The 23,317-nt window shown below is 29.0% G+C and overlaps 1 protein-coding gene across 1 annotated transcript; it reads left to right on the plus strand.

The window, feature by feature from the left end:
• Nucleotides 1-14,170: 14,170 nt before the first annotated feature.
• On the plus strand, nucleotides 14,171-20,067 carry LOC108478460 (2-alkenal reductase (NADP(+)-dependent)-like). Its single transcript, XM_017780919.2, has 6 exons — nucleotides 14,171-14,653; nucleotides 14,781-14,964; nucleotides 15,067-15,233; nucleotides 18,538-18,620; nucleotides 19,055-19,181; nucleotides 19,285-20,067. The coding sequence occupies exons 1-6, from the start codon at nucleotides 14,384-14,386 to the stop codon at nucleotides 19,543-19,545; spliced, it is 1,092 nt and encodes a 363-aa protein (XP_017636408.1). The 5' UTR covers nucleotides 14,171-14,383; the 3' UTR covers nucleotides 19,546-20,067.
• Nucleotides 20,068-23,317: the final 3,250 nt, after the last annotated feature.

The following is a 23,317-nucleotide window of genomic DNA, read 5'->3' on the forward strand; positions in this document are numbered from 1 at the left end:
AACAATTAAGACATACGACAATCAGTTGAGAAACTTAGGACTATATTAGATTTGTTGTAATAATATTATTCAAATTAAGTAGAAGTATTATATTCGTCAAATTTAATCAAATTAATTAATTATGTATGTTTCTATATAATTAATTAAAAACACCAACGTAATTAATTCAAAAATATAAAAAACGCATCCTTCAATTTCTATATTTATCGGTTTCATTACGTTGGTGTTTTTTACTAATTGTAAAGTCCGCTTTATGAATATAAATATATTCCTTTCACACGTAGCGCAGAAGATGTGTAGATCAATGATTAGGTGGTCCAACAGTTTTTTTCACCTTTTCTTCATCATTCTCCTCTTCATTTTAATGACATGTGAAAGTCACATTACAACCATTTCTTTTCCATTCTATTAAAATTCTAATTGAGGTTTTGGAAAAGATGATATAAAAATTCATATATTAAGATAAAGATTATTTATTTAAATAACAATAAAATATAATAAAAATAAAAATTAAGAAAGACTTGATCAATCTCATATTATTAAGATGGTTGTACAACAACACCTAACTTGGAAAGTTGACAAACAAAGGTAAGTTTGATTAAGGCCTTTGTGACTCTATCAACTAGTTGATCAACCGCATAAATGTGATTGATCTCAAAAGTTTTTCTGGTTAATGTTATCTTGGACAGAGTGAACATCGATTTCGAAATGGTTCATCTTACTACGCGAAACTTTTGTTAAACTAGAGGTTTAGGATTTAAGGTTAATAAATTTAATATTTTTAAATGTTTAAAGCCTAATAATAAAAATATAAAAATTCAAATCTATATGTAAAAAAGGTAAATTACTTAGTTAATCATTTAATTTTTAAAATACTTTTATTTTGGTAATCCTTTGAATTTAATTATTATCATTTTGATCGCTCCAATTCTAAATCTCTAACCCCCGTTAATAAAAAAAAATGAGTCATCAAATTTATTTCTTCTCCAAAATATTGAAAGAAAATGATTAAATTTATCCAAAATATAGTCAATGGTCAAGCCATCTTTCGTGGTCTGTTGTGACATTAAGGTGCATGTAAGCTCTTGTAAGGGCCTAAGACTGTGTGAGAGCACAATGTCTGGTATATCTTAAGAAGAGCAAACTATGCATAAACTAGATGATCCCACAAAGTAAGCCAAGGTGTTTTTTAATTTATTTTTTATCTTCTGTATGATTTTACTGTCAACTATTTAACAATGGTATAATATGCTGAATGCTAAATAATTCTTTTTTTTTTCAGAAAGGACGGTGCGACATTTCAGGAACTCTAGAAGAATGTTGGTATTTCATAAGAAAAGAAAACTAAAATGATGAAGAAAATTGAACTGAGAAGAACTTATTGAAAAAAGAAAATAATAAGTCAAGTAATTGAAATGGAAAAGGCACATTTTATTGAACTGAAACTAGTGTTTAAATAGTAAACAAGTTAACAACTACTAACTAAAAATAGGCTACTAACATAATCATAATCTCTAAAAAATAATCTTAAAAAATCTGAAACAAATAAAAGAATTATGATTATATATAAAATTAGCTAGGTTATGATAACTAAAGCAAATCTTCAACACTCCTCCTTGCTTTAGTTGCTGCAAACACCAAGTATTATTCTCAGAACTTCAAATTTTCTTACTGGAAGCGGCTTAGTGAAGATATCTGCAACCTACTTCTCTGTTTTGCAATGAACCAGTATAATGTTACCTTCTTTTTGCACTTCACTTAAGAAAAAAATCTTAATATTGAAATGCTTAGTCTTCCCATGAAATATTGGATTATGAGAAATTGCAATGGCAGCTTGATTATCAATGAAAATCTTTGTGCTTTCCTTTTGTTCAAGGTTAAGATCACTTAATAATTTTCTCAACCATAAAGCTTGACTAACATTGGCTGTTGCATCAACAAATTCTACTTCAGTAATGGATTTAGCCACAGTTTCTTACTTCTTCGAGCTCCATGAGAAAACACCAGATCTAAAAGTAAAACAATACCTGATGTACTACTCATGTCATCAATGGAACCTCCCCAATCACTATCAGAGAAGCCAACAAGCTTGAACTCTTTGCTTCTTATGAATTTAACACCAAAGTTACTCGTGCCTTTGATATAACGAACTACTCTCTTGGAAAGATATGAAATGATAATGATCAATGAATGTATATCTATGTTTATGAAAATTATGAATTCAATGGTATTATGTTCATGTAAATCTACCTTACCATGTGATAATTCAATTGAGTTATGTGTTAAAGCACTAACATGTGTTGTTGATGATACTTAGGCTTGTGCCAAGCTTATATTGGATTGTATGATGTTAAATTTTAAGGTTATGCAGTGAAATGGTAAGTTATGTTCATGTTTTACGAACTTACTAAGCATTATACGCTTACGTAGTTTTCTTTCCTATGTTTTATAGATTATCGGAAGCTAGATCGGTTTGGAAGCTCGTCGGAGACCTATCACGCTATCCAATGGTTATATCGAGAGTTTTTGATGTTTTGGTTAAGGTTATAATGGCATGTATAGGTGGACTTATGTTTAAGGTTTAGTTGAATGCTAAATGTTGATTTTGGTATGTATATATGTTGGTTGTTTAGTACCATATTAGTAATGGTTGAATTGTACCTTTTATGTGCTTTTGATTTATGAAAGAAATGGTAAAAATGGTAAGTTTATATTGACATGGTATAGGTCAAGTATGGTATGTTTTGAAATGGTAGCAATGTGATCAAATATGCATATGTATATGTATAGGTAAGTTATATGCTTGTTTTTGAGGTGTCTTATATGGCATATTGGTTGAATGGAAATTGGTCATTTGAATTGGTCATGTTATGCATGTTTCGGTATGTTGGTGATGCCTTGGTCATGTGTGCAAATTGTGTTTAGATACAAGCATGAAATGGGTGATGGAAATGGCTTGATTTTGGTCAATATCATATTCACACGGCTATGTGTCCTCTGTAGGTTTGAAAGGCATTCAAGTCAAGTAGTTACACGGCCTAGCACACGGCCTGGCACACGGGCGTGAGGCCATTTTGAGTGTTACACGGCTTGACAAACAGGTGTGTGGCTTGGCCATGTGACCCACCTCAGAGAGTTACACGGGCATGGACACGAGTTGGGACACGGTCGTATGTCCCTATTTTGATTATTACACAACTTGAGACACGGGCTTGTGACCCCTGTAGTTTAAAATTTCTAAATTTTCCCTAAATGTTCCAAATATTTCCAATTTAGTCTCAATTTGTTTATAAAGTGTTTCTAAAGTGTTTCTAAAGTGTTTCTAAGGCCTCGAAGGCTCGATTTAGGGACGATATGTATATGAATTATTTATATTATGTTTATGTTGAGATTTAGAATATATGTTTTAAAGTTACGTTTTTACGGTGATGCTTCGTAACCTTATTTCCGGCGACAGATACAGGTTAGGAGTGTTACAAATAACATATAAAATTTTACATTCTTTACAATTTAGTTCTTATTTTCATGAAAATCAATATTCATTTAATTATCACTTTCATTTCACTTAGAATTAAATTCACTATCATAAACACTTCATTTGAATTGTCAATTCGAGTATTTTTATTTCATACCTCTATTTTTTACACTCTTTACAAATTAGTCCTCTTACATTAATTTCACTACACTTAACTTTAAAATATTTTCAATTTAGTTCTTGCTAATGTATAATTAAATAACCACTTTCTCCTCACTTAGAATACATTTCACTTTCATATATCACTTCATTTAAACATTTCATTACAATATTTTAGTACACATGTTCACTTTTGAATGTTTTACAATTTAGTCCTTATCAATATAAAATTTCATAATCACTATAAACCCACTTCAATATCACTTTAAATTTAACTCACTACCATATAACGCTTCAATTAAGCATTTATTCATAATATTATATTCTACACATTAACTTTTGTACACTTTACAATTTAATCACTTATTCCATACTTTCATTGTCGAAACCATTTTTTTAAAAAGGTCGAGTTTTATTTTTTGAAAACGAAAATCGAAAATAGGAGTTGCCACCAATCCCTTTTTTATGAGGCGTGATCGGGTCACCTCGTAATTTGTTTGTTTTAATAAAGGGATTAATTTACTAAAACAATGATTTTTGGTCTACGAAATTTAGAAAAAATGGGTTCGGGAGTCGGTTACGTACGAGGAATGATTAGCATCCTCGTAACGCCCAAAATCGGTACCTTGTCGATTAATTAATGTCTTAATGTCGAAAGTTAAAAACTCGAAAAGAACTTAAAATACGATCCCTCTTTGTATTATGTTATGTTTACTTAAAAATTTGCTTGAATAAGTTGAAAAATATATTGAAGACCTTCTTATCTCGAGGCAACGAAACGTCACGTCCCATAAGTTAGGACATGACACTTCAAATCTTTGAGAATAAGTTTGCCTTTCTTTTTTTTTTTTTTGAAATTTCAGGAGTTTCAATTTTAAAAGGATATTTGGTTATTTAGATCCAACGAGAAAAAGAATGAAACCCCGTAAGTTAGGGTACGACTTTCTCGAGTCTCCAAACACATAACATTGCCTTACTTTGAAAACCTTCCCTTTTTAAATAACATCGAACGTAGTATTTAAATTATATGTATTTAGTTTATTCAAACTTAATGTACAAATGAATGGTTTTAAAACCTAATGTTTGATATTAGAATACTACAAATAAATAAGAAATACCATAATAATATAATTTTGGTTAGTATTAATAATCGCATCATAATAAAATAAATGAGTAAATTTAAAATATAACAAAAGAAGTGAAGGATGCTAAGTAATGATGATGAATGTAAGTAACATGTAAAAATATAAATAGATAAGGAATGAAATATGTACAAATAATGAATAAGAAATGTGTAAATATGAATAATATAGACTTTAAAATAAAAATAAAGCGATAATAAATGCATAAATAATGAGTAAATAATAGCGAAATAAAAAGTATGAGAAGTTAAAGTCGCAATAATAAATATATAATTGGCAACAAAAGACTAATGAAAAGTTGAAAATAAATCAATAAAAAAATTATAAATCGCAAATTGATTGAGGAAAATAATTTATAAAATATTGAAGATAAAGGACTAAATTAAAATATAAATAGAATTAAGGGTGCAATTTGTAAATCAAATACATGAATGGATAGTAATAATAATAGATATAATAATAAATTTAGTAAAAGTAAACAAAAATAAAAAAGAGTAAAAATAAAAAATATAAATGTGCAAATATAAATAAATAAATACAAAGAAAAATAAAAGATTGAAGGTCGAAGGAAATTTAAAGAAAAATCTTAATAAAATAAATAGATATATCAATTAATAAATAAATAAAGCAAATAATAAAAATGAAATTAATTGAGTAAAGGACCAGATTGGAATTGAAACAGAATTTAAAGTATAAATCCTAATAAAATAAATAATAAAACAACAAAAGGATCCAAATGGAACGAGCGCAAAATGAAAGGGGACCTACTGGGTAATTATCCCAAGTCCCCTAAACGCGTTGTTTCCTAGAGGATGTAAACAAAATAAAATTAAAATTTTGCGGTAAAAATTAAAAGAGAAAGAAAAATAAATAGGACTACATTGTAAAACATCAAAACAGTGGGAGGGCTGAAACTGAAAATAACCCATGCGCTACGAAAACACGCGGATCATGGAATCGGGTCGGGTCGCGCCGTGGGTCGTCAAAACGTCGTCGTTTTGACGTCTGCAAATCCGGCCCAAAACGGCACTGTTTATGTAATACTCCGAAAATTTCTATAGTAAGATATTATCCTTGATATAGAAAAATAAGGAAATAAGTGATAAAAAGGGAAGTTTTGAGTTATGCTAACATTGGGAAGTAAATTATGATATCTTGATTCAGGAAAGGATTAAATTGTAAAAGTGTGAAAAGTTTTGCTGTACAAGAGCAAATATTAAAAACTTGAGTGGTTAAAGTGTAAATATAAAAAAGTTTAAGGACCAATAGTGCAAATATTTTAAGGGTGGAATGATCTAGAAACCAAGGAAAATGGATGAATTATGACCAAATTAAATAGGTGAAGAATTATGAGGGACTAAATTACAAATTTTACCAAATTAAATGATGACTTAATGATAGAATTTTAAAAGATAATCAAGGGCAATATGGTCAATTAGAAGGAGAGAGAAATCTAGAGACAATGATGATGTTGGAGATATTTTAGATAAATTAAATAAATAAATATTAGTTTATCAATACTTTAAGTTGATTTTTAAATGATATTTTATTATTTTATTATTATTTTATTTAATATATATATATATATATATATATGTAAGGAAAGAAAGAGGAAGATGATCACCATTCTCATGCAACTAACGTGAGAAGAAGAAGAAAAAGAAAACAAGAAGTTTCCTTTTCTTACAATTTGGTCCTTCCACCAAAAATTCATCATTTTCACCTAGAAATCAAAAGAATTTCCATAGCCATCAAGAGAGAAAGATAACAAGGAGATTATGGGGAGCTAGAATGTCAAGTTGAATTCAAGAAATAGAAGCTGGAGGAGAGAGAAAAATCAAGTTAAAGGTTGAAATCAATAAGAAAAGGTAAGAACATCAAGATTTCAATATATTTTTAAGTTTGATATTATTAAAAAGCATGGAATTGATGTTAATGTAGAGTTTTCTTATATATGGACCTATGTTCTTGACATGTAGTGAAGAGAAAATAAGAGAAATTGATGAGAAAGTGTAGAGAAAGAAAATAAGGGTGTTATAAACATGGTAAATCACCATAAATTATAAAAATTGAATTAGAGGATGAAAAAAATATTGAATTAAATATTATTGAGTCTAGTTTCTTATAGAAGAAACGGTGTAAGAAATGGAATTGTGAATTATGAGATATAATAAATTTTGTGAGACAAGGTTAGAATGATTTTGGGTTCCCCTATTCTGACTTTGGAAAATCAGAAAAAATTTGAGAAAAATAATTAATGGCTTAAATTTATATGTTTAAAATCCTTAATGAGTCTATTTTCAAGATAAATAATCGGGAACATCATCTGAATCTCGTACAAGGAGATAATTAATTCTTAGCGAAGAAGGGTGAGAACTGTCAGATAACAGAACAGGGGTAAATTTAAAGAATAAACTGTACTTATTGGCTAAACAAAAAATTCTAAAAATTTTATGATAAGAAGATATGTGAGTCTAGTTTCAGGGAAAATTAACAGATCTTAATTTGGAGTTCTATATCTTAAGATAAAAATAATTTAGTGACTATGATACGGGTGGACAACTTTGAATATACATATAAGTAAATAGTGAAATTATAGATAATGTTACTTATAAGCATGTTATATATATTAAGGATGTGGAATGGAGAGGAGGAGGAGGAAAAATATATATGAATATTCAGCTAGTATGGTTAATTTGCATGTTTTAGACTCAGGGACTAAATTGAATAAAAGAAAAATTGTAGGGGAAATTTTGTAAAAGGTCAAGCTGTTGTATGTTACACGGATGAAATATAGCAGCTACTAATGTACCGTAAGTTGTCCGGATGAAGTACGTTTTTTTTGTAACAAGCGACCTATATATGATTTGACAGAAAACTTTAAATGTCAAAAATGACCAAATTGAAGGAATGAATTGTTTTATTGATTAAATTAATAAATTGAATGAAATTATTAATTTGGATCAAGATTGGGTGAAAATCAGGGAAAATAAAAAATTTACCAAAATATCTCTGAATCTTGGAATCTTTGCAATTTAGCCAGGTAAGTTCGTGTAAATTGAATTATATTCTTAAATGCTTGAAATGTATGTTATTGATGTGAATATGATTTAAATATTCCTGGTATGAAAATTGATGAAACATTGATATATTTGATAAAAAGAAGAAGAAATCCCAGTTGAATGAAAGGAAATTTCGATAGATCTCTAAAAAAAGAATTGACGGTAAAAAGGATCTAGCTCGGACGAGTAATCCTATTCTAATATAGCCCTCCCGAAGAATATGTGTAAAATGGATTTGGCCCGGACAGGTAATCTGAATTAAGGTCTGAATTTAGCCTGGACTGGTAATTCAGATCCAAGCTCATTAGAGTAATTGTCGTTGCAGGGGATTTAGCCTAGACTGGTAATCCCGACAATACTCTATGAGTTTATATTACAGGGCATTTAGCCTGGACTGATAATCCCGTTGTAAGGATGAGGTTCGCGGGAGTGTGCTTTCTGAAATGAAATGTGTAAGACCATGGTTGAAAGATACCATGGCAACATGATATGAAATGTGTAAGACCATGGTTGAAAGATACCATGACAACATGATATGAAATGTGTAAGACCATGGTTGAAAGATACCATGGCAACATGATATGAAATGTGTAAGACCATAGTTGAAAGATACCATGGCAATGTGTCATGAAATGAATAAGACTATGGTTGAAATATACCAAGGCAACATGACAAAAAATGAGTAAGACCATAGTTGAAAGGCACTATGGCATCATGTCGAAGATAAATAAGATCGTGGATGAGAGATGCAAAGACATCTGTTGAACAACTAATATTCAGGTAATATGTACTAGATGACGAATGGTTATATGAATTGGTTATACAAAATGGTTGTGTGAAATGTTTACAAGAACTGGTCATATGGAAATATATGTACAAAATAGTTGTATGAATTAATTAAGAAGATAGATAAATGAAATAAGTATAGGTACATGGAATTTAATTTATGTTAAGTTTAATATGAACAATTACCAAAATATATATACATGAGATATATGGAAATGATGGTGCATGAAATATTGATATAACTAAATGAATGAAATATGCTTATGAAGAAATGGTAAGAGAATAATATGTTTCGTGACATGTACATATATGATTATCTTTGATATGTTGATACAAGGAAATTATGTAAATTGAGACTATTATTAAACTCAATGTTGAAATTATACGAAATATGTACAAGTATACTAACAATGTTGTTGTTTGATACTTAGACAAGTGCCAAGCTATTGATTGAACAGTAATATGTTTATTTATATGATGCATTGAATCAATAAGTATTTTATTGGATTTTTTGTTAAATGATATGTAAATCCTAATAATGCCCTGAAACCCTGTTCCGGCAACCGATACGGGATAGGGGTGTTATAGTTTAGTCCCTATATAAATATAAAAAATCCCCAAAAAAAACATTTTCCCTTTTATTTTTCCAAAAATTTCAGAGGGTTCTCTCAAATCCTCTTTCCCTCTCCCCATTTCCAGCCATCGGTCCGGCCTTGGCTAAAGTAATCGGCCACCGTGGCGGCCGTCAGTCGTCGGTGACGGTGTCGCCGTTCACGATGGCCGAAAAAGTAAAAATGTCATTTTGGGCTTCTTTTACTCTTTAAACCCTAATTTAGGGTTATTTCTTCTAAAAAATGATTAAAAATTGTGAAAGGAATGAAGAACCCTTCGGTTCTAGGGGTTTTTTCTTTTTTTGAAAGAGAGCCACCTTTCATCGGAGGTGACGGGCTCGGCCATTCAAGGCGACGGAGCGCACCCTCAGGTACATTTTTTCAAACTTTTTGCTCTTTTTTTATTATATTTCTATTTATAAAATAAATTCATAACAAATAAAATATTAAAAAAATAACCTTTTTTAACTTTGAATTTGGTTTTTGATTACTATATTGTGTAAAAGATTACAATCTGCCAATGGCTTTTATAGCTGATATTTACTGTTCATTGTATACTGTTATTCTTATTTTTCTATTGTTTGCTTTCGTCTCTGCTTTTCTGCTTTGTTTTCTTTCTTCATTCTCTTTGTAGGTCTGGGCGAAGTCAATGGAGGTGGGTTTTCCCCATTTTGGTGCAAAATGATCCAAGGTGCCAGGCCTCGGGACGAGGCGCAGGCGGGGCGACCGAAGGGGGTGTGCGAATGGGTGCGGCTCACATGGAATTAGGGTTTAAGTTTCTGCAAAAAATGCTTAGGCATATGGGCTTGTAATTTTTGGGCTAGGGTTTTTAATTTTGGGCCTGCAAAATTTGGGCTTTTTATTTTGAACTTTGGACTGGTAATATTTGTTTTGGTTTTAATTTTTGTATTTGGGCTGGGTGGTTTGGGTTTTTACTTGTTTGGTTTGTTGTTTAGTGGGTCAGGTCAAAATTGGCCTATTACATTCATTACACAACATTAATTCACTTTGAAAATTAAATTAAATAAATATAGTCACTATACTTTAATCAATGTAGCACAGATATTTTTAAGTTAATCATGCAACTACTAATATAACAATTTCACATATTTTATACTTGGATTTTAATAAGTATAGTAAAATTTTTGAAGTACTTACCTCTCTTTTGTTAGAATTTCACTATTTTGCCTTTAATTTTCTTCCTTCCTCACTTTTGTCACCACCTTCACTTTGTTTCCAACACTTCCATTATTTCTTCTCTTTTTTTACTTCATGAACACTTTAAATACATAATCAATTTCTTTACTAGAAATCACTTTCTCATATTTCTACTTCAACTAAACATAAATTTTATAAGAAGACACTTAAATTCTTACATTGTCTCTTTAATCTCTTCACTTTCTTCTCAACTTTCTTCCCTTCCAATTCCAATTTCTTCTTAACTTTTTGATGGCTATGAAATTCTCAATATTTTTGAGCGAAAAAGATGAAATTGACTGAAAATGACTAATTTATAAAGAAAAAAAGGTTTCTCTCCTCTCCCTTTTCTTTCTCACCTTGGAAAGATGAAGAAAATTCTTCACCTTGGAAAGACGTTTTTTCTTTCTTTTAAACTAACTTTTTATAATTAAAATATTAATAAAATATCTAAATAAAATATTATTAAAATAATAATAAACTAATTAAATAGTGTAAAATATCACTAACATCATGATTACAATCCAATGACCCATATTTTATACTTCAAGACTAAGCAAATCCAATGGTCATAATTCATCCACACATCTAATGGTATTTTGGCAAATTTTCCCCAAATTATCTTTTTTTACTAAATGGCCATTTTCCCCTTGATCAAATCTTATATTTCCATTTATGTCCTTATGCACTTTTGGGTATTTTCACTTTTATTCCATCAACTTTTTAAATTTATACTTCAACCCCTTAACTTTTGAATATTCACATTTTGACCTCATCATTTTTCACTTTTTCATAATTTAGTCAATACCTCATATTTATATCTCACAATACCTTTTTCAACTTTCTCCAGTATCCAATACCTTTCTCTACAACACCAATGTCATTATTTCATTTACTCAATAAATCAATTATACACATTTCGAGTATAACACTTTACAAATTCAACATGATGATTTTAGGGGCATTACAAAAAATGTTATATTTTGGGGGGCTAAAGTGTAACACCCCTATACCATGTTTGACTCAATGAACCTAATATAGGAATATTACATTTGGTGCCAAAGTAATTATTGGCTAATTACTAATATATTTGAACATAAAAATGGACACCTGGAACATGCTTAATATTTTTCCTAAGTACATGTCATTCTATTCAAAATTTTAAAACATACCGTATTGTTGCTTGAAGATGTGATGAGATGAAAATTTGCAATCTCAAAATTCAAATCTTCAAAAATTTCTGTACCTAATCTATGCACGGAAACAAATTGTACGCTGAGTATACACCCAGTGGTAGCACTATAATTCAAATACTTAAGGTAAAAACAATAAATATACATAATTAATCTTACCACAATTTAATTTCAATAAATCATTCATGCATTTAAAACCTTAAATTTTCTTAGTAATATGTATCTTAAATAGCTTTTCTTCATTTTAACTTATATATCTTCTTACTATATCAATATTCATTGCATGCATTTCATCAATAATCATTTCATAAAATCATTATTTCACATATTTCATTTCTATATCTCAATTCAATAACTTATTCTATTTCATATCTAAAACCTTACCGCATTAGTCTTTCAATAATTATTTAAACCAACATTTTCAATAAAAATAATTATAATTAATTCATAAGATTATATTCAACTAACTCATACACTATTTCATTATTTCCAATTCATTCTATTTTCACTTCTTATTTCGATATCTCAATTTCAATTGACATTTCAATTCATAATTTCACTTTCTCATACTTTCAATAGTTCAATCGATCTATTCATTGGATTTTCTCATATCATTTATTCAACTGATTTCAATATCAATAATTTGATATTTTAGCAAATTCATGAACCTTAAGTTCATGCTTCAAATCTCACATCTTAATTCCATTCACAATTCAACTCATAATTTCTTTCTCACATTTTTAATAGTACGATCAATCAAATTTATTTAATTTTCTCGTTTCAGTTATTCCCCCTATTAACTAACCCGGACTTTGACAGATACACGGATTCCAACCCAAACACACCAGTACGACACATTGTGCCTAAAACGGTACATAGTACCTGATCAGTATATGACACATAAGTGCTTGAAACGACATACGAGGTGCCTGATACGACACACGAGGTGCCTGAAATATGACACATAAAGTGCCTGATCGGCAAAGCCGATATATCTCGTACTCTTCCAAATCCTATGGCATGCCAATTATATCCAACTCAGCCCGATTAGTTAATAGGGTATTTTAATTCTCAATTCACTTTCATTTCCAATTCAAGATCACTTTTCAATTACAATTTCACATTCAAACCAATATACAGTTCAATTATACATACACATTCACCATTCAATTCAATTCAAATTCACTTTTCCACTTTCTAATCAATAAACAATTCAATACCAATACATATTTCAGATAATCACATATAATCATATTTCGATTCAATTTAAACTACTTTTCAATCAATACACAATTCACATATTCACACATATTCATAAATTAATGCACTTTTATTTAATTCATATTTTAATTCACTTTCCAACCAAATTCAAATCACTAATTACTTTTCAATCAATATACATTTTCAAATATTCATATAATTCATATTTCAATTACTTAATTCAAATCAATTTTAATTTCCAATTTGTTTACATTCAATTTCAATAGCCATAAACATTTTTGAATCAATTTCATTCAAATCAATATCATAATTTCAATTGCTTACCTAATTTTACTTGCTATGCCTTTTAATTAAAATATAACAATTAATAATAAATAGATTTGAATTATAGTAATACAAACCGTGATTTTCGTGTCTACTCCTCGTCCACTTTTTCTTTTTCTTTCTTCGTGGATGCCTCGAGTGCGATATTAGCAATTAAAGCTTTAAACTTCAAAACTCTAATTTTTCCTTTTCTTTTTCTTTTTTCCTTCTTTCCTTTCCCTTGTTTCGAATTACTCTCTGTTTCTTTTCTACTTTGTTTTGTTGCTTTCTTTTTTATTTTACTTTATTATATATATATATTAGTTAACAATAATAATAATAAATATCTATTTACTAAAAATAATTAAATAAATTAATTATTTATCACCATACACTTGGCTTTTATTTAATTCAATTCATAATATAATACTTATAATAAATTAATTTAATAATAATTTTAATAAATATCTTTAGCTTAAAATATAAGTAAATAAATAATTATATTACAAATATTTACATATATTTATTACACATCTGTTTTATCATCACCTCACATTTGTCAACTATTTAATTTAATTTATAATTTAATATCAATTAAATAATAATAGTAAATATCTATTTAATAATAAATATATGTATTACAATGGCGGACACATATATTTTTTTCAATTATATATTATCATCACCATCCACTTGTCCTTATTTTATTTATTTTATAATATATTATAATATAATTATAATATAATTATTATAATTTAACATAATTAAATTTATAACTAAGCTATTTATTTATAATTAAATTTATAACTAAGCTATTTATTTATATTAATTAAACAAACAAAAATCTAAGATTTTTGTTTTGTTTATGACCTCAACTTATACTAAATGGCTTATTTGTCATTTTGGTCTTTTTATTTTAGAGAATTTTATAAAACTTGGATGATATCAAAATTATTTCAACATATCTAAAATTCTCTAAAATATCATCCAAGTTTTATAAAATCTAAATCCAAATGCAACCTAGCCATTTATGTACTCCATGATACTAATTGTTAGGAATACCTACCCAAGTAGGGCAAGGGGTTAGGTTTGAGTTATTCTTTAAATTTTTGACTCTCTTATAATTAAAAAATAAATAAATAAAAGCAAACGTGAAACATTGATATATAATAAACAAATCGAAGTTAGTTGGAACATGAGTAAAGAGATCATAAATAGGTAGCACTAGCATTGCATGATCTGTGGTGTGTGGCGAAGAAAAGGGAAGATGGCAGTGAATGTTGTGGAAAGCAAAGAATGGTATTTAGCAGGGTACGCTGCCGAAGGCGTTCCAACCACTGATCATCTAACGCTCCGCAGTGTGCCGCTGTCCTTATCGCTCGATTCCATACCCGACGCCCATGTAGCCGTTCAACTCCTCTTCATCTCTGTTGATCCTTATCTTCGTACCAGAATGAGCGGCCAAGAAGACGGCTTATATTTTCCGCAGTTCAGCCTTAACCAGGTTCCTCCCATTAATTTATCTCATCATTTCATACCTTAAGCTAAGCAGTAATTAATGGCTAGCAGTAGCTTAGCGTCTGTAACGAGCTAGCTGTAGACGTTAATAAATCCTATATATATGAATGCATGTGATAACTGCTTTTGGAGTTGGAAGAGTGATGAGATCCAAGGATGAAAAGTACAGTGAGGGTGATATTGTGTTGAATGCTTTCTTTCCTGTAGCTGAGTACTGTGTGGTGCCATCTAGTGTCCTCATAAGAAAGATTGACCCAGAGGCTGGAATTCGCTTGCCAGAATATCTCAGTTGTCTTGGTGATTAGTAAATTCATAATTACTACTCCATCCTTTGAATTTCTCACTATAAAATTATAGATATAATATAAAGGTGATGAATGGATGGATGGATGGATGTAGGGGTTCCCGGGTTTGCAGCGTGGGTGGGGATAGAAGTGCTGGGAGAGGCAAAGCCGGGGTCAAACGCTTTCATATCAGCGGCGGCAGGTGGTGTAGGAATGGTTGCGGGGCAATTGGCTAAGCTCAAGGGTTGTAGAGTCATTGGAAGCACCGGATCTGATGCCAAGGTACTCACTCACTCTGCTGCTTCTTATTTTTTTCTTCTGTGTTACTCCTCCATTTCAACCTCCTCTTCCTCCTTTTTTTTTTTTTTGTATCCATGATTACCGTCGAAAATTGCGTAATTATTTCAAATGCAACGTCAAAAAATGATGATGAGTTATCGGTGAGACTGAGTGGAGTTAGTCTGTTTGAAAAAAGAGAGATAGTGAGTGGCGAACTGTGAATGGTGCTTAGGCCCCACCCCATTTGGAGTGCGGTGCAGAGATAGCTACTCCGTAATCCTCACGGAAACAACACATTTTCGGCTTAATGCAAAGATGTGTGGTTAGGATAAGCAAAATCTCGGCTTTTTTATAAAAATAATCCGAATAATTTAATTAATTATTAAAATAATTCACTTTTTAAATTAAGTACAAAAATGACTTGAAATCTACACTAAAAGTTAGTGGAGCCAAATGACATGGTACCACTAACATGCTACGTCAGTCGAGAGCATAAAAAAATTAATTTTTTGGTGGAACCATGTTAAATGGCGCTACTTGTATAAATATTAGAGAAATACTGAAATTTCTAAAAATATAGGGGATTTAAAAAAAATTAACTATTTTCTGGTGGAGCCAATTAAGATGGCGTCACCACCAGATTCCCTACCTGCCATATCAGTTTTCTTTTTTTTTTACTTTTTTATTTATTTGACTTTTTATGTTTATTTTTTATTTATTTTATTTATTTATTATTATTAACTTTAAAAATTTAGAATATATTATTAATATATATATTTTCTAAATTTTAAATATATATTTTAAAATTAATTTTAAAATTTTAAATATTATTTTTAAATATTAAATATATTTTTAATAATAGAAAATATTTAAATATTTTAAACTTTCAAATTTGTTATTAGTTTTAAAATATTTTATATATTATTTAATTTATTTTATAATATTTTAAATTATGATTTTATATATATTAATAATATATTCTAAATTTTTAAAGTTAATAAGAAATAAATAAATAAACATAAAAAACAAAACATAAAAAAAATAAAGTAAATAAAAAAAAAAGGAAACTGACATGCCAGGTAGGGAATCTGGTGGCGCCATATTAATTGGCTCCACCAGAAGATGGTTAAATTTTTTTAAGTCTCCCATATTTTTAAAAATTTTAGTACTTTTCTAGTATTTATACAGGTGGCGCCATTCTATATAGCTCCACCAAAAAATTAATTTTTTTATGCTCCTTGCTGACGTGGCATGTTGGTGGCGTCAAATCATTTGGCTCCACCAACTTTTACTGTAGATTTCAGGTCATTCTTGTACTTAATTAAAAATGTGGGTCATTTTGACAATTAATTAAATTATTTGAGTTATTTTTATAAAAAAAATCCCAAAATCTCATTCTATTACAAAAATTCAATAAAATTTTTAAATTTTAAACTAAATAGTTTGAGTTATTTGAGTTAATTAAGTTATTGAATTAACTCAAATAAAAAATTTAAGTTTTTCGGTTTAACTCGAATATAAATTATACAATTGAGTTATCTGAAAATTTGAATTAGAAAAGGCAAAACTACATCATTTGGATAAATGTTTATCTATTAAGTTAAAAAGTAAAATAATTATATTATTTATGTAGTTAAATAATCTTGTATTTCATCTACTAATTAAATAATCAGTCAATGTAAATACAATATTGAGTATAACTAGTAGGATTAGTTAACTTGACTCGATTCGATACGATTCGATTTGAAAAAAAAATTAAATTGAGTTCGGTTGCTAAAATAGGATTCGTCAACTTCACTAACTCGAAATTTTTTTGTTCAAATCGACTCGACTTGATCGAATATTCATCCCTATGTGTGATTACAAAAAAGGTTCTGATAATAAAAAAATAGAAATAGTTGAGGCCTGATTTTGGCTTAATCATTAATTATTTTTGTCATAAATATTTGAATGTAAAAATTGTTTATATTTGAAATTTTGTTTTTTTAATTTAAGAAATTTAGTCTATTTATTTTTAAATTTAAAATTTAATTCAATTATTAATACCATTAAATTTTTAGATAAAGTATAGAAATGGTCACTAAAGTATTGTCCGCATTTTATTTTGACTATTGAATTTTTAATTGTTTTTATTTTGGTCATTAAACTATTCAAATTAAATTTTTTCTCATTGAATGTTAATAACCATTTGAAATTTGACAAAAATACTGACATGGACTTTTTATTGGTCTAATAATAAATTTATTCCTCTAATGTTTATACATTTTATCAATTTGATCTTAAATATAAAAATTCAACAAATTTAACTCTCAATGTTTACAAAATTTGTCATTCTAATTCAAATTTTAAAATTTTCAATAAATCTAACCATTAACATGTACAAAAGACAAATTATATATATTTTTGTAAAATTTTATTTGTATAACGAACTTATATCGAAACGGTGGTTTGGAGAGAAATGGAAGAAAAGGCGAGAAGAAAGAAAACCATAAGTTTTTTATTAACTTATATCACGAGTCAATAAAATATTAAGCCGTTGAAGAAAATATTAACGCATAATCATAAATTTAATCCTTAATGTTTATGTTTTTGTCAATTTAATTGTTTTTAGTTAAATTTGACTCTCAATCTCTTAAAAAGACAAATTTGACTATCAACATTTTAAAAGAGTTAAATTATTTTTATCAAAAATATTGACTAAAATGTTAAACTTTTAAGCAGTAGCTCGAATGAATATCCACATGTACTTCATGCCTTTTTTTAAAAAATTTATAAAAATTTATAAATTTTTAAATTTAAAATTATTTGTTAACATAGAATATAAGACAAATAATGTCATATTAGTATAAAAGTGCATGTGAACTGCCATGCGTGTTTATATAACAACATCATCAAAATTTTAATATTTTAGTTAGTATTTCCATTAAAAACGATTTAACTCTTTTTGAAAGGTTGAGGTCATATTTAACTCAAAAAAAAAGAAGAATAAGGGCTAAATTAATAAAAATGTAAACGTCAAGGATTAAATTTAACATTATATCAAATATAAATGTAGTTAAAAATTATTATTAAAAATGATTAAATTGTTTTTTCTTTTCAAAGTAATTAATATAGTCATGAATGTGTTATTTTTAAATTTTATATGAGATAAATCTAAAAAATAACAGGTGGAAGTTGAAAATAAAGAATCATAAATATCAAAACATTTATTTACCATTTCTAATTAAAGCCATAATTGAGTGACGACAAAAGTTGATCTAATATTCACGTTACAGTTGTTGTTGTTGTTTTTTTTTTTTTTAATTAGGTGAGACTCTTAAAGGAGGAATTCGGGTACGACGATGCATTCAACTACAACAAAGAAACTGATTTTGATGCGGCTTTGAGCAAGTAAGTAATTCTAATTTACGAATGTAAAAATTAAATGTTGATAATAACAATAGAACAATCGTAAATAGTAAAAATAAAAATATATATTTTTAGGTAAAAAAATTTCGGGAAAAATCAAATTTGAATGATACAGAAGGAGTTTCGACTACATCTATTTATAATTTGAAAAATCTTACCCTAATCAATGTCAAATAGAAATAATATAATAAGGTTGAAACATATTATTCTAATCAATATCAAATAGAATAAGTGTATTTTTATACGGATAACACTTATGTATTTTGTACCGTATTTCAACACTCGGCCTTCACCCTCATAGATCTTCTATTTTACCAATGTATTTTATTTCTTTAACAGGAATTTAGGTTACACAACTCTAACAACATATATTGTATACTATTAGTATTAAGCATGAATTGAAGAATGATTTGCAGGTACTTCCCTAATGGTATTGATATATACCTGGAGAATGTGGGTGGTAAAATGCTTGAGGCAGTCCTGAATCACGTCAACCCTCACGCTAGGATTCCAGTTTGTGGAATGATTTCTCAGTATAACCAGGTCTCTACTATATATGTTTCTTTATAGCTGATTGTTCTAGTGTATGACCCAAGCTTACTTGGATTCCAAATTCCATGCATTCCAAATTCCATGTATGATGCAGATTTGGACAGAGAGGGAGGGGGTCAGAAATCTGCTAAATATCGTGGGGAAGGAGGCAAGAATGGAGGGCTTTTTGGTGAGCTCCTATTTGGACAGATTTGCAGATTTTACTGTGGAGATGGAGGATTATCTAAAGCAAGGCAAAATAAGTTCCAAGATCAAAATCTATGAAGGAATCCAAAGCTTTGTGGAGAGTTTAGGGTCCCTTTTCTCAAGCTCTAAGTTTGGGAAAGTCGTGATTGAAGTTAATAAGCCTCGTTAATCAGGTCATCATCCATTGTTAATATAATAGCCAATTTTGGCCTAAAAGAACCCAAACCAAATAAACAAAAAAATAGTTCAATACATGGCCCAAAATTAAAACAAAACCTAATTAAAACCCAATACTCAGATTTTAGCCTAAAATAAACTCAATAACCTAAAACCTTAAAGCCCAAGTCAGCCCACTATCTTAAACTTTTTTTCAGCAGCCACCCTAACCCTAGCCACCAAAGTTCAGCTGCCACTCCCCCCTCTGCCCTTGGCCATCACGCACGCCACCACCACCGCTTGGGGCACCAACCATCAGCCTTCCACGCGTCTGACACCTGCAAGACGAAACTAGCACTCGAAACACAAGAAACAAAGAAGAAAAATAGCAGACAAGAAGAAAAAAACAAAAAACGAATCTATGTAATTCGATTATAAAAGTCGAAACATCCATTTGTAGCTTTTTTTTTGGACACGAACATTTAGCAATAAAAATCAAGAGCAAAACAGATAAAAAAGGGTGATTTCCGATTTATTCTTTTTGTTTTCATTTCATTGCTAATCTCTTTTAGTTTCTTTTTATCTTTACTTGCAAATCTATTAAATAAAGTGGGCACGAAAATAAATAAAAGGAGGGAGTAGAGGGCCTCATCGGAATCGCTCGGGGCTTCGTCGCCGGAGATCCTTCCTCCGTCGTCGGGGTCGCGTCGTTTAGAGAGGGAGAGACCCTTTCATTTCCGCATTGTTTAGCTGAAAACTCGACCTTCAAAGGGTCCCAAAAACGGGGTTGAAATACCTATTGTTGCGCGTCACCGGCCACCGAAAACGGTGGTGGTACGGTGGGCGGTGAGGGAGCCCGATCGTTGGAAAGACAAAAGGGGGAGAGGGTGTTTTGTTTTTTTCTTGGAAAACAAAAGAGAACGGCAGATTAAAAAGAGAATTTGGGTTTCATTTCACCCTTGAAATGACGTCGTTTGGGGGTGGGGTCTGTGCACTTTCCCTAAAAGGGAAATTTTGCATTTAGTCCTCCTCTCTCGCAATCTCGTTCAATTAACCCCCATTTTCTATCTTCTTTTGTTTTTTTAAATTTGGCCCTCAGATCTTGTTTGGTTTTCGTTTTGATCCCTAATTAACTATCCAATATTTATACTTTTATGCCCGAATTTTAAGTTGTTTTTAGCCATGTCCTAAATCTATTTAATTCATTTATTAACTCTTTTTTTGTTTCATTTATATGTTATTTCAAATATTTTATATGTTGTTTATTTATATCTATTCTAACTTATTTTAATGTTCTATTTATTCAAATTCTTATTATTTATTTTAACTTACTTTATGTATATATGCCACTTTAATCTATTTTATATGTATTATTTATTTCTTTATTCCTTACCCATTATATATATGTATACATATAGTTTATTTCAAGCTTTTATATCTTTATAATTCTTTAAAATTGTTTTGTTATATATATATTTCAAATTATTTTATATTTTAAGTTATTGTATATTATATGTTTCAAATGACTCTCTTTATATTACCCTTGAACTTTACTATTATAAAATATAATTATATTGTCTATTTTAATTCTTTTATGTATCATATATTTTAAACTTCTTATTAATTATTTTTAAATTAATTTATATATTATTTATTTTAAAATTATTCATATATGTCATTCTTTAATTTGCTTTGTGTATTATAAATTTTAAAATGCTTTATACATTATTTATTTTAAACTTGTTTTATGTATTATTCATTTTAAATTGTTTTATTGTTTACTTTAATTTTTTTCCATATATATTATCAATTTCAAATTTTTATATGTATTATCTATTTTTATATACCATTTATTTTTAAAATGTTTTGTATGTTACTTATTTTAAATTTCTCACTACATAATATTCATTTTAAACTTATTTTCATTATTTATCTTAAATTACCTTACATATCATTTATTTTAAACCCTTTTTTACATAAGTCATTTTGAATTATTATATATATGTTAATCACTTTACATTTGCTTTTTATTTATTTATTTTAAAACCTTTTATATATTATTTTTGAATAGCTTATTGTTTTAAGTTTATAGAATATTTGTTCTTAAACTTCTTTTGTATGGATCACTTATTTTGAATTTCCCTATGTTTTTATCTTAAACTCTTTATACATTATTTATTCTTTATATACATATATTTATGTTAAGTTGTCTTTCTTATATACCATGTATATTATTTTTTAAATTTTTTTAACGTATTACTTATTTTAGACTTTGCATTAATGGTTTTAAATTATTTTTATCATTTACTTTAAGTTGCTTTTATAGTACTTATCTTAAACCTTTTACATATATATTTTATATTTAAGATTATCTTATTATTTGATTTAAGTTGTTTCATACTATTACTTCGTTTCTATGTTTATTAAGCTTAATGTTAAATAATGTATGTTGTGAAATTATTGCTATTGCATGCATGTAAATTTGCTTACTCGTATTCATATTATTGCCATACGCTTGTTGTAATGGCCAATTTTTGGCCCAAGCAAACAAGCAAAAAATAAAATCCACATAACCAAATTCCAAGTCCATTTACAATGTTAAACAGCCCAAAAATCAAAACTACCCAATTACAATAACTAAACCTACCCAAACCCAATACCCAAAACCAGCCCAAATTAGAACTACCCAAACCTAAGCAATTTTCAGCAAAGAAAAGTGGTGATGAACCCTAGCCGTCACCCTACCTTGGCCACCTACGCCACTACCAGTTGTCTGCCACCAGCACACCCACTTGCCTCCACCACTCTATACCTGCAAAAGAAGACAAAAAAAAGGACAGCAAAGAAAAACACCAAAAAATAAAATTCTTTGTATTTTTTCTTTGGATTTTGGGCTATATAAAAGCCCTATGTTCCTTGTGCCATGGGGAAGGGGGGGAATCGATTGTATTTTGGAGAGAAGAGATTGTATTAAAGGGGGTTGTATTTCAGAGATTTTTGGGAGAAATCAAAAGGAAAAAACAAGTTCAAAACGTGTTGTCCTTATTTTTATTTATTTATTTATTTTTTGATCTTCTTTCTATTCGTTCATTTTATCTATTTTACAAATATTTTTAACAAAAAAAAACTTGCAAAAAAAATATAAAAAAGGGAAAGAGGGAAGAAACTTACTGGTGTTCAGTTTTCCAACATCGTGGACGACCGAGGAAGCTACTGCCGAAGATAAGTGGCCGGAAACCGAATGGATTCTTGAGTTCTAGGGTGTTTCTCATTAATTTTTGAAGGTTTTGGGTCGTTTTAACCCCAAATCCGGGCTCTACTCAAGAAGAGAAGTGAAAAAGGCCTCGGAAGATTTTTTCGCCACCGTGGACGGCGCGCCGCCGTCGGTGGCCGGTGGATCATGTGATTGTTGATGGCCGTCCGATGACCGAGGAGGAGGAAGGGTTGAGAGAGTTGAGAGCCTTCTCTATTTTGAAAAATGAATGTAGGGTGGTAGGGTCTTTGTTTTAACTCTTTTTTTGTTATTTTTTAAAAAAAAGGTTTTTTATGATAAAAAAAAGAAAACAAAGTATGGTTTTAATTAATAATAAAACAAAATAGTATGAGGAAGTAGTTTTAATTAACAATAAAACAAAATAGTATGGGGAAATAGTTTTAATTAACAATAAAACAAAATAGCATGGGCAGTGGTTTTGATTAATAATAAAACAAAGTAGAATGGGGGGAGTGGAATCATCTTTTTGCTTGAGACCATGCATGTTACCTTTAATTGGATAATTTGCGCA

Source organism: Gossypium arboreum, chromosome 12 (assembly GCF_025698485.1).
Source record: "Gossypium arboreum isolate Shixiya-1 chromosome 12, ASM2569848v2, whole genome shotgun sequence".
NCBI classification, from domain to species: domain Eukaryota; kingdom Viridiplantae; phylum Streptophyta; class Magnoliopsida; order Malvales; family Malvaceae; genus Gossypium; species Gossypium arboreum.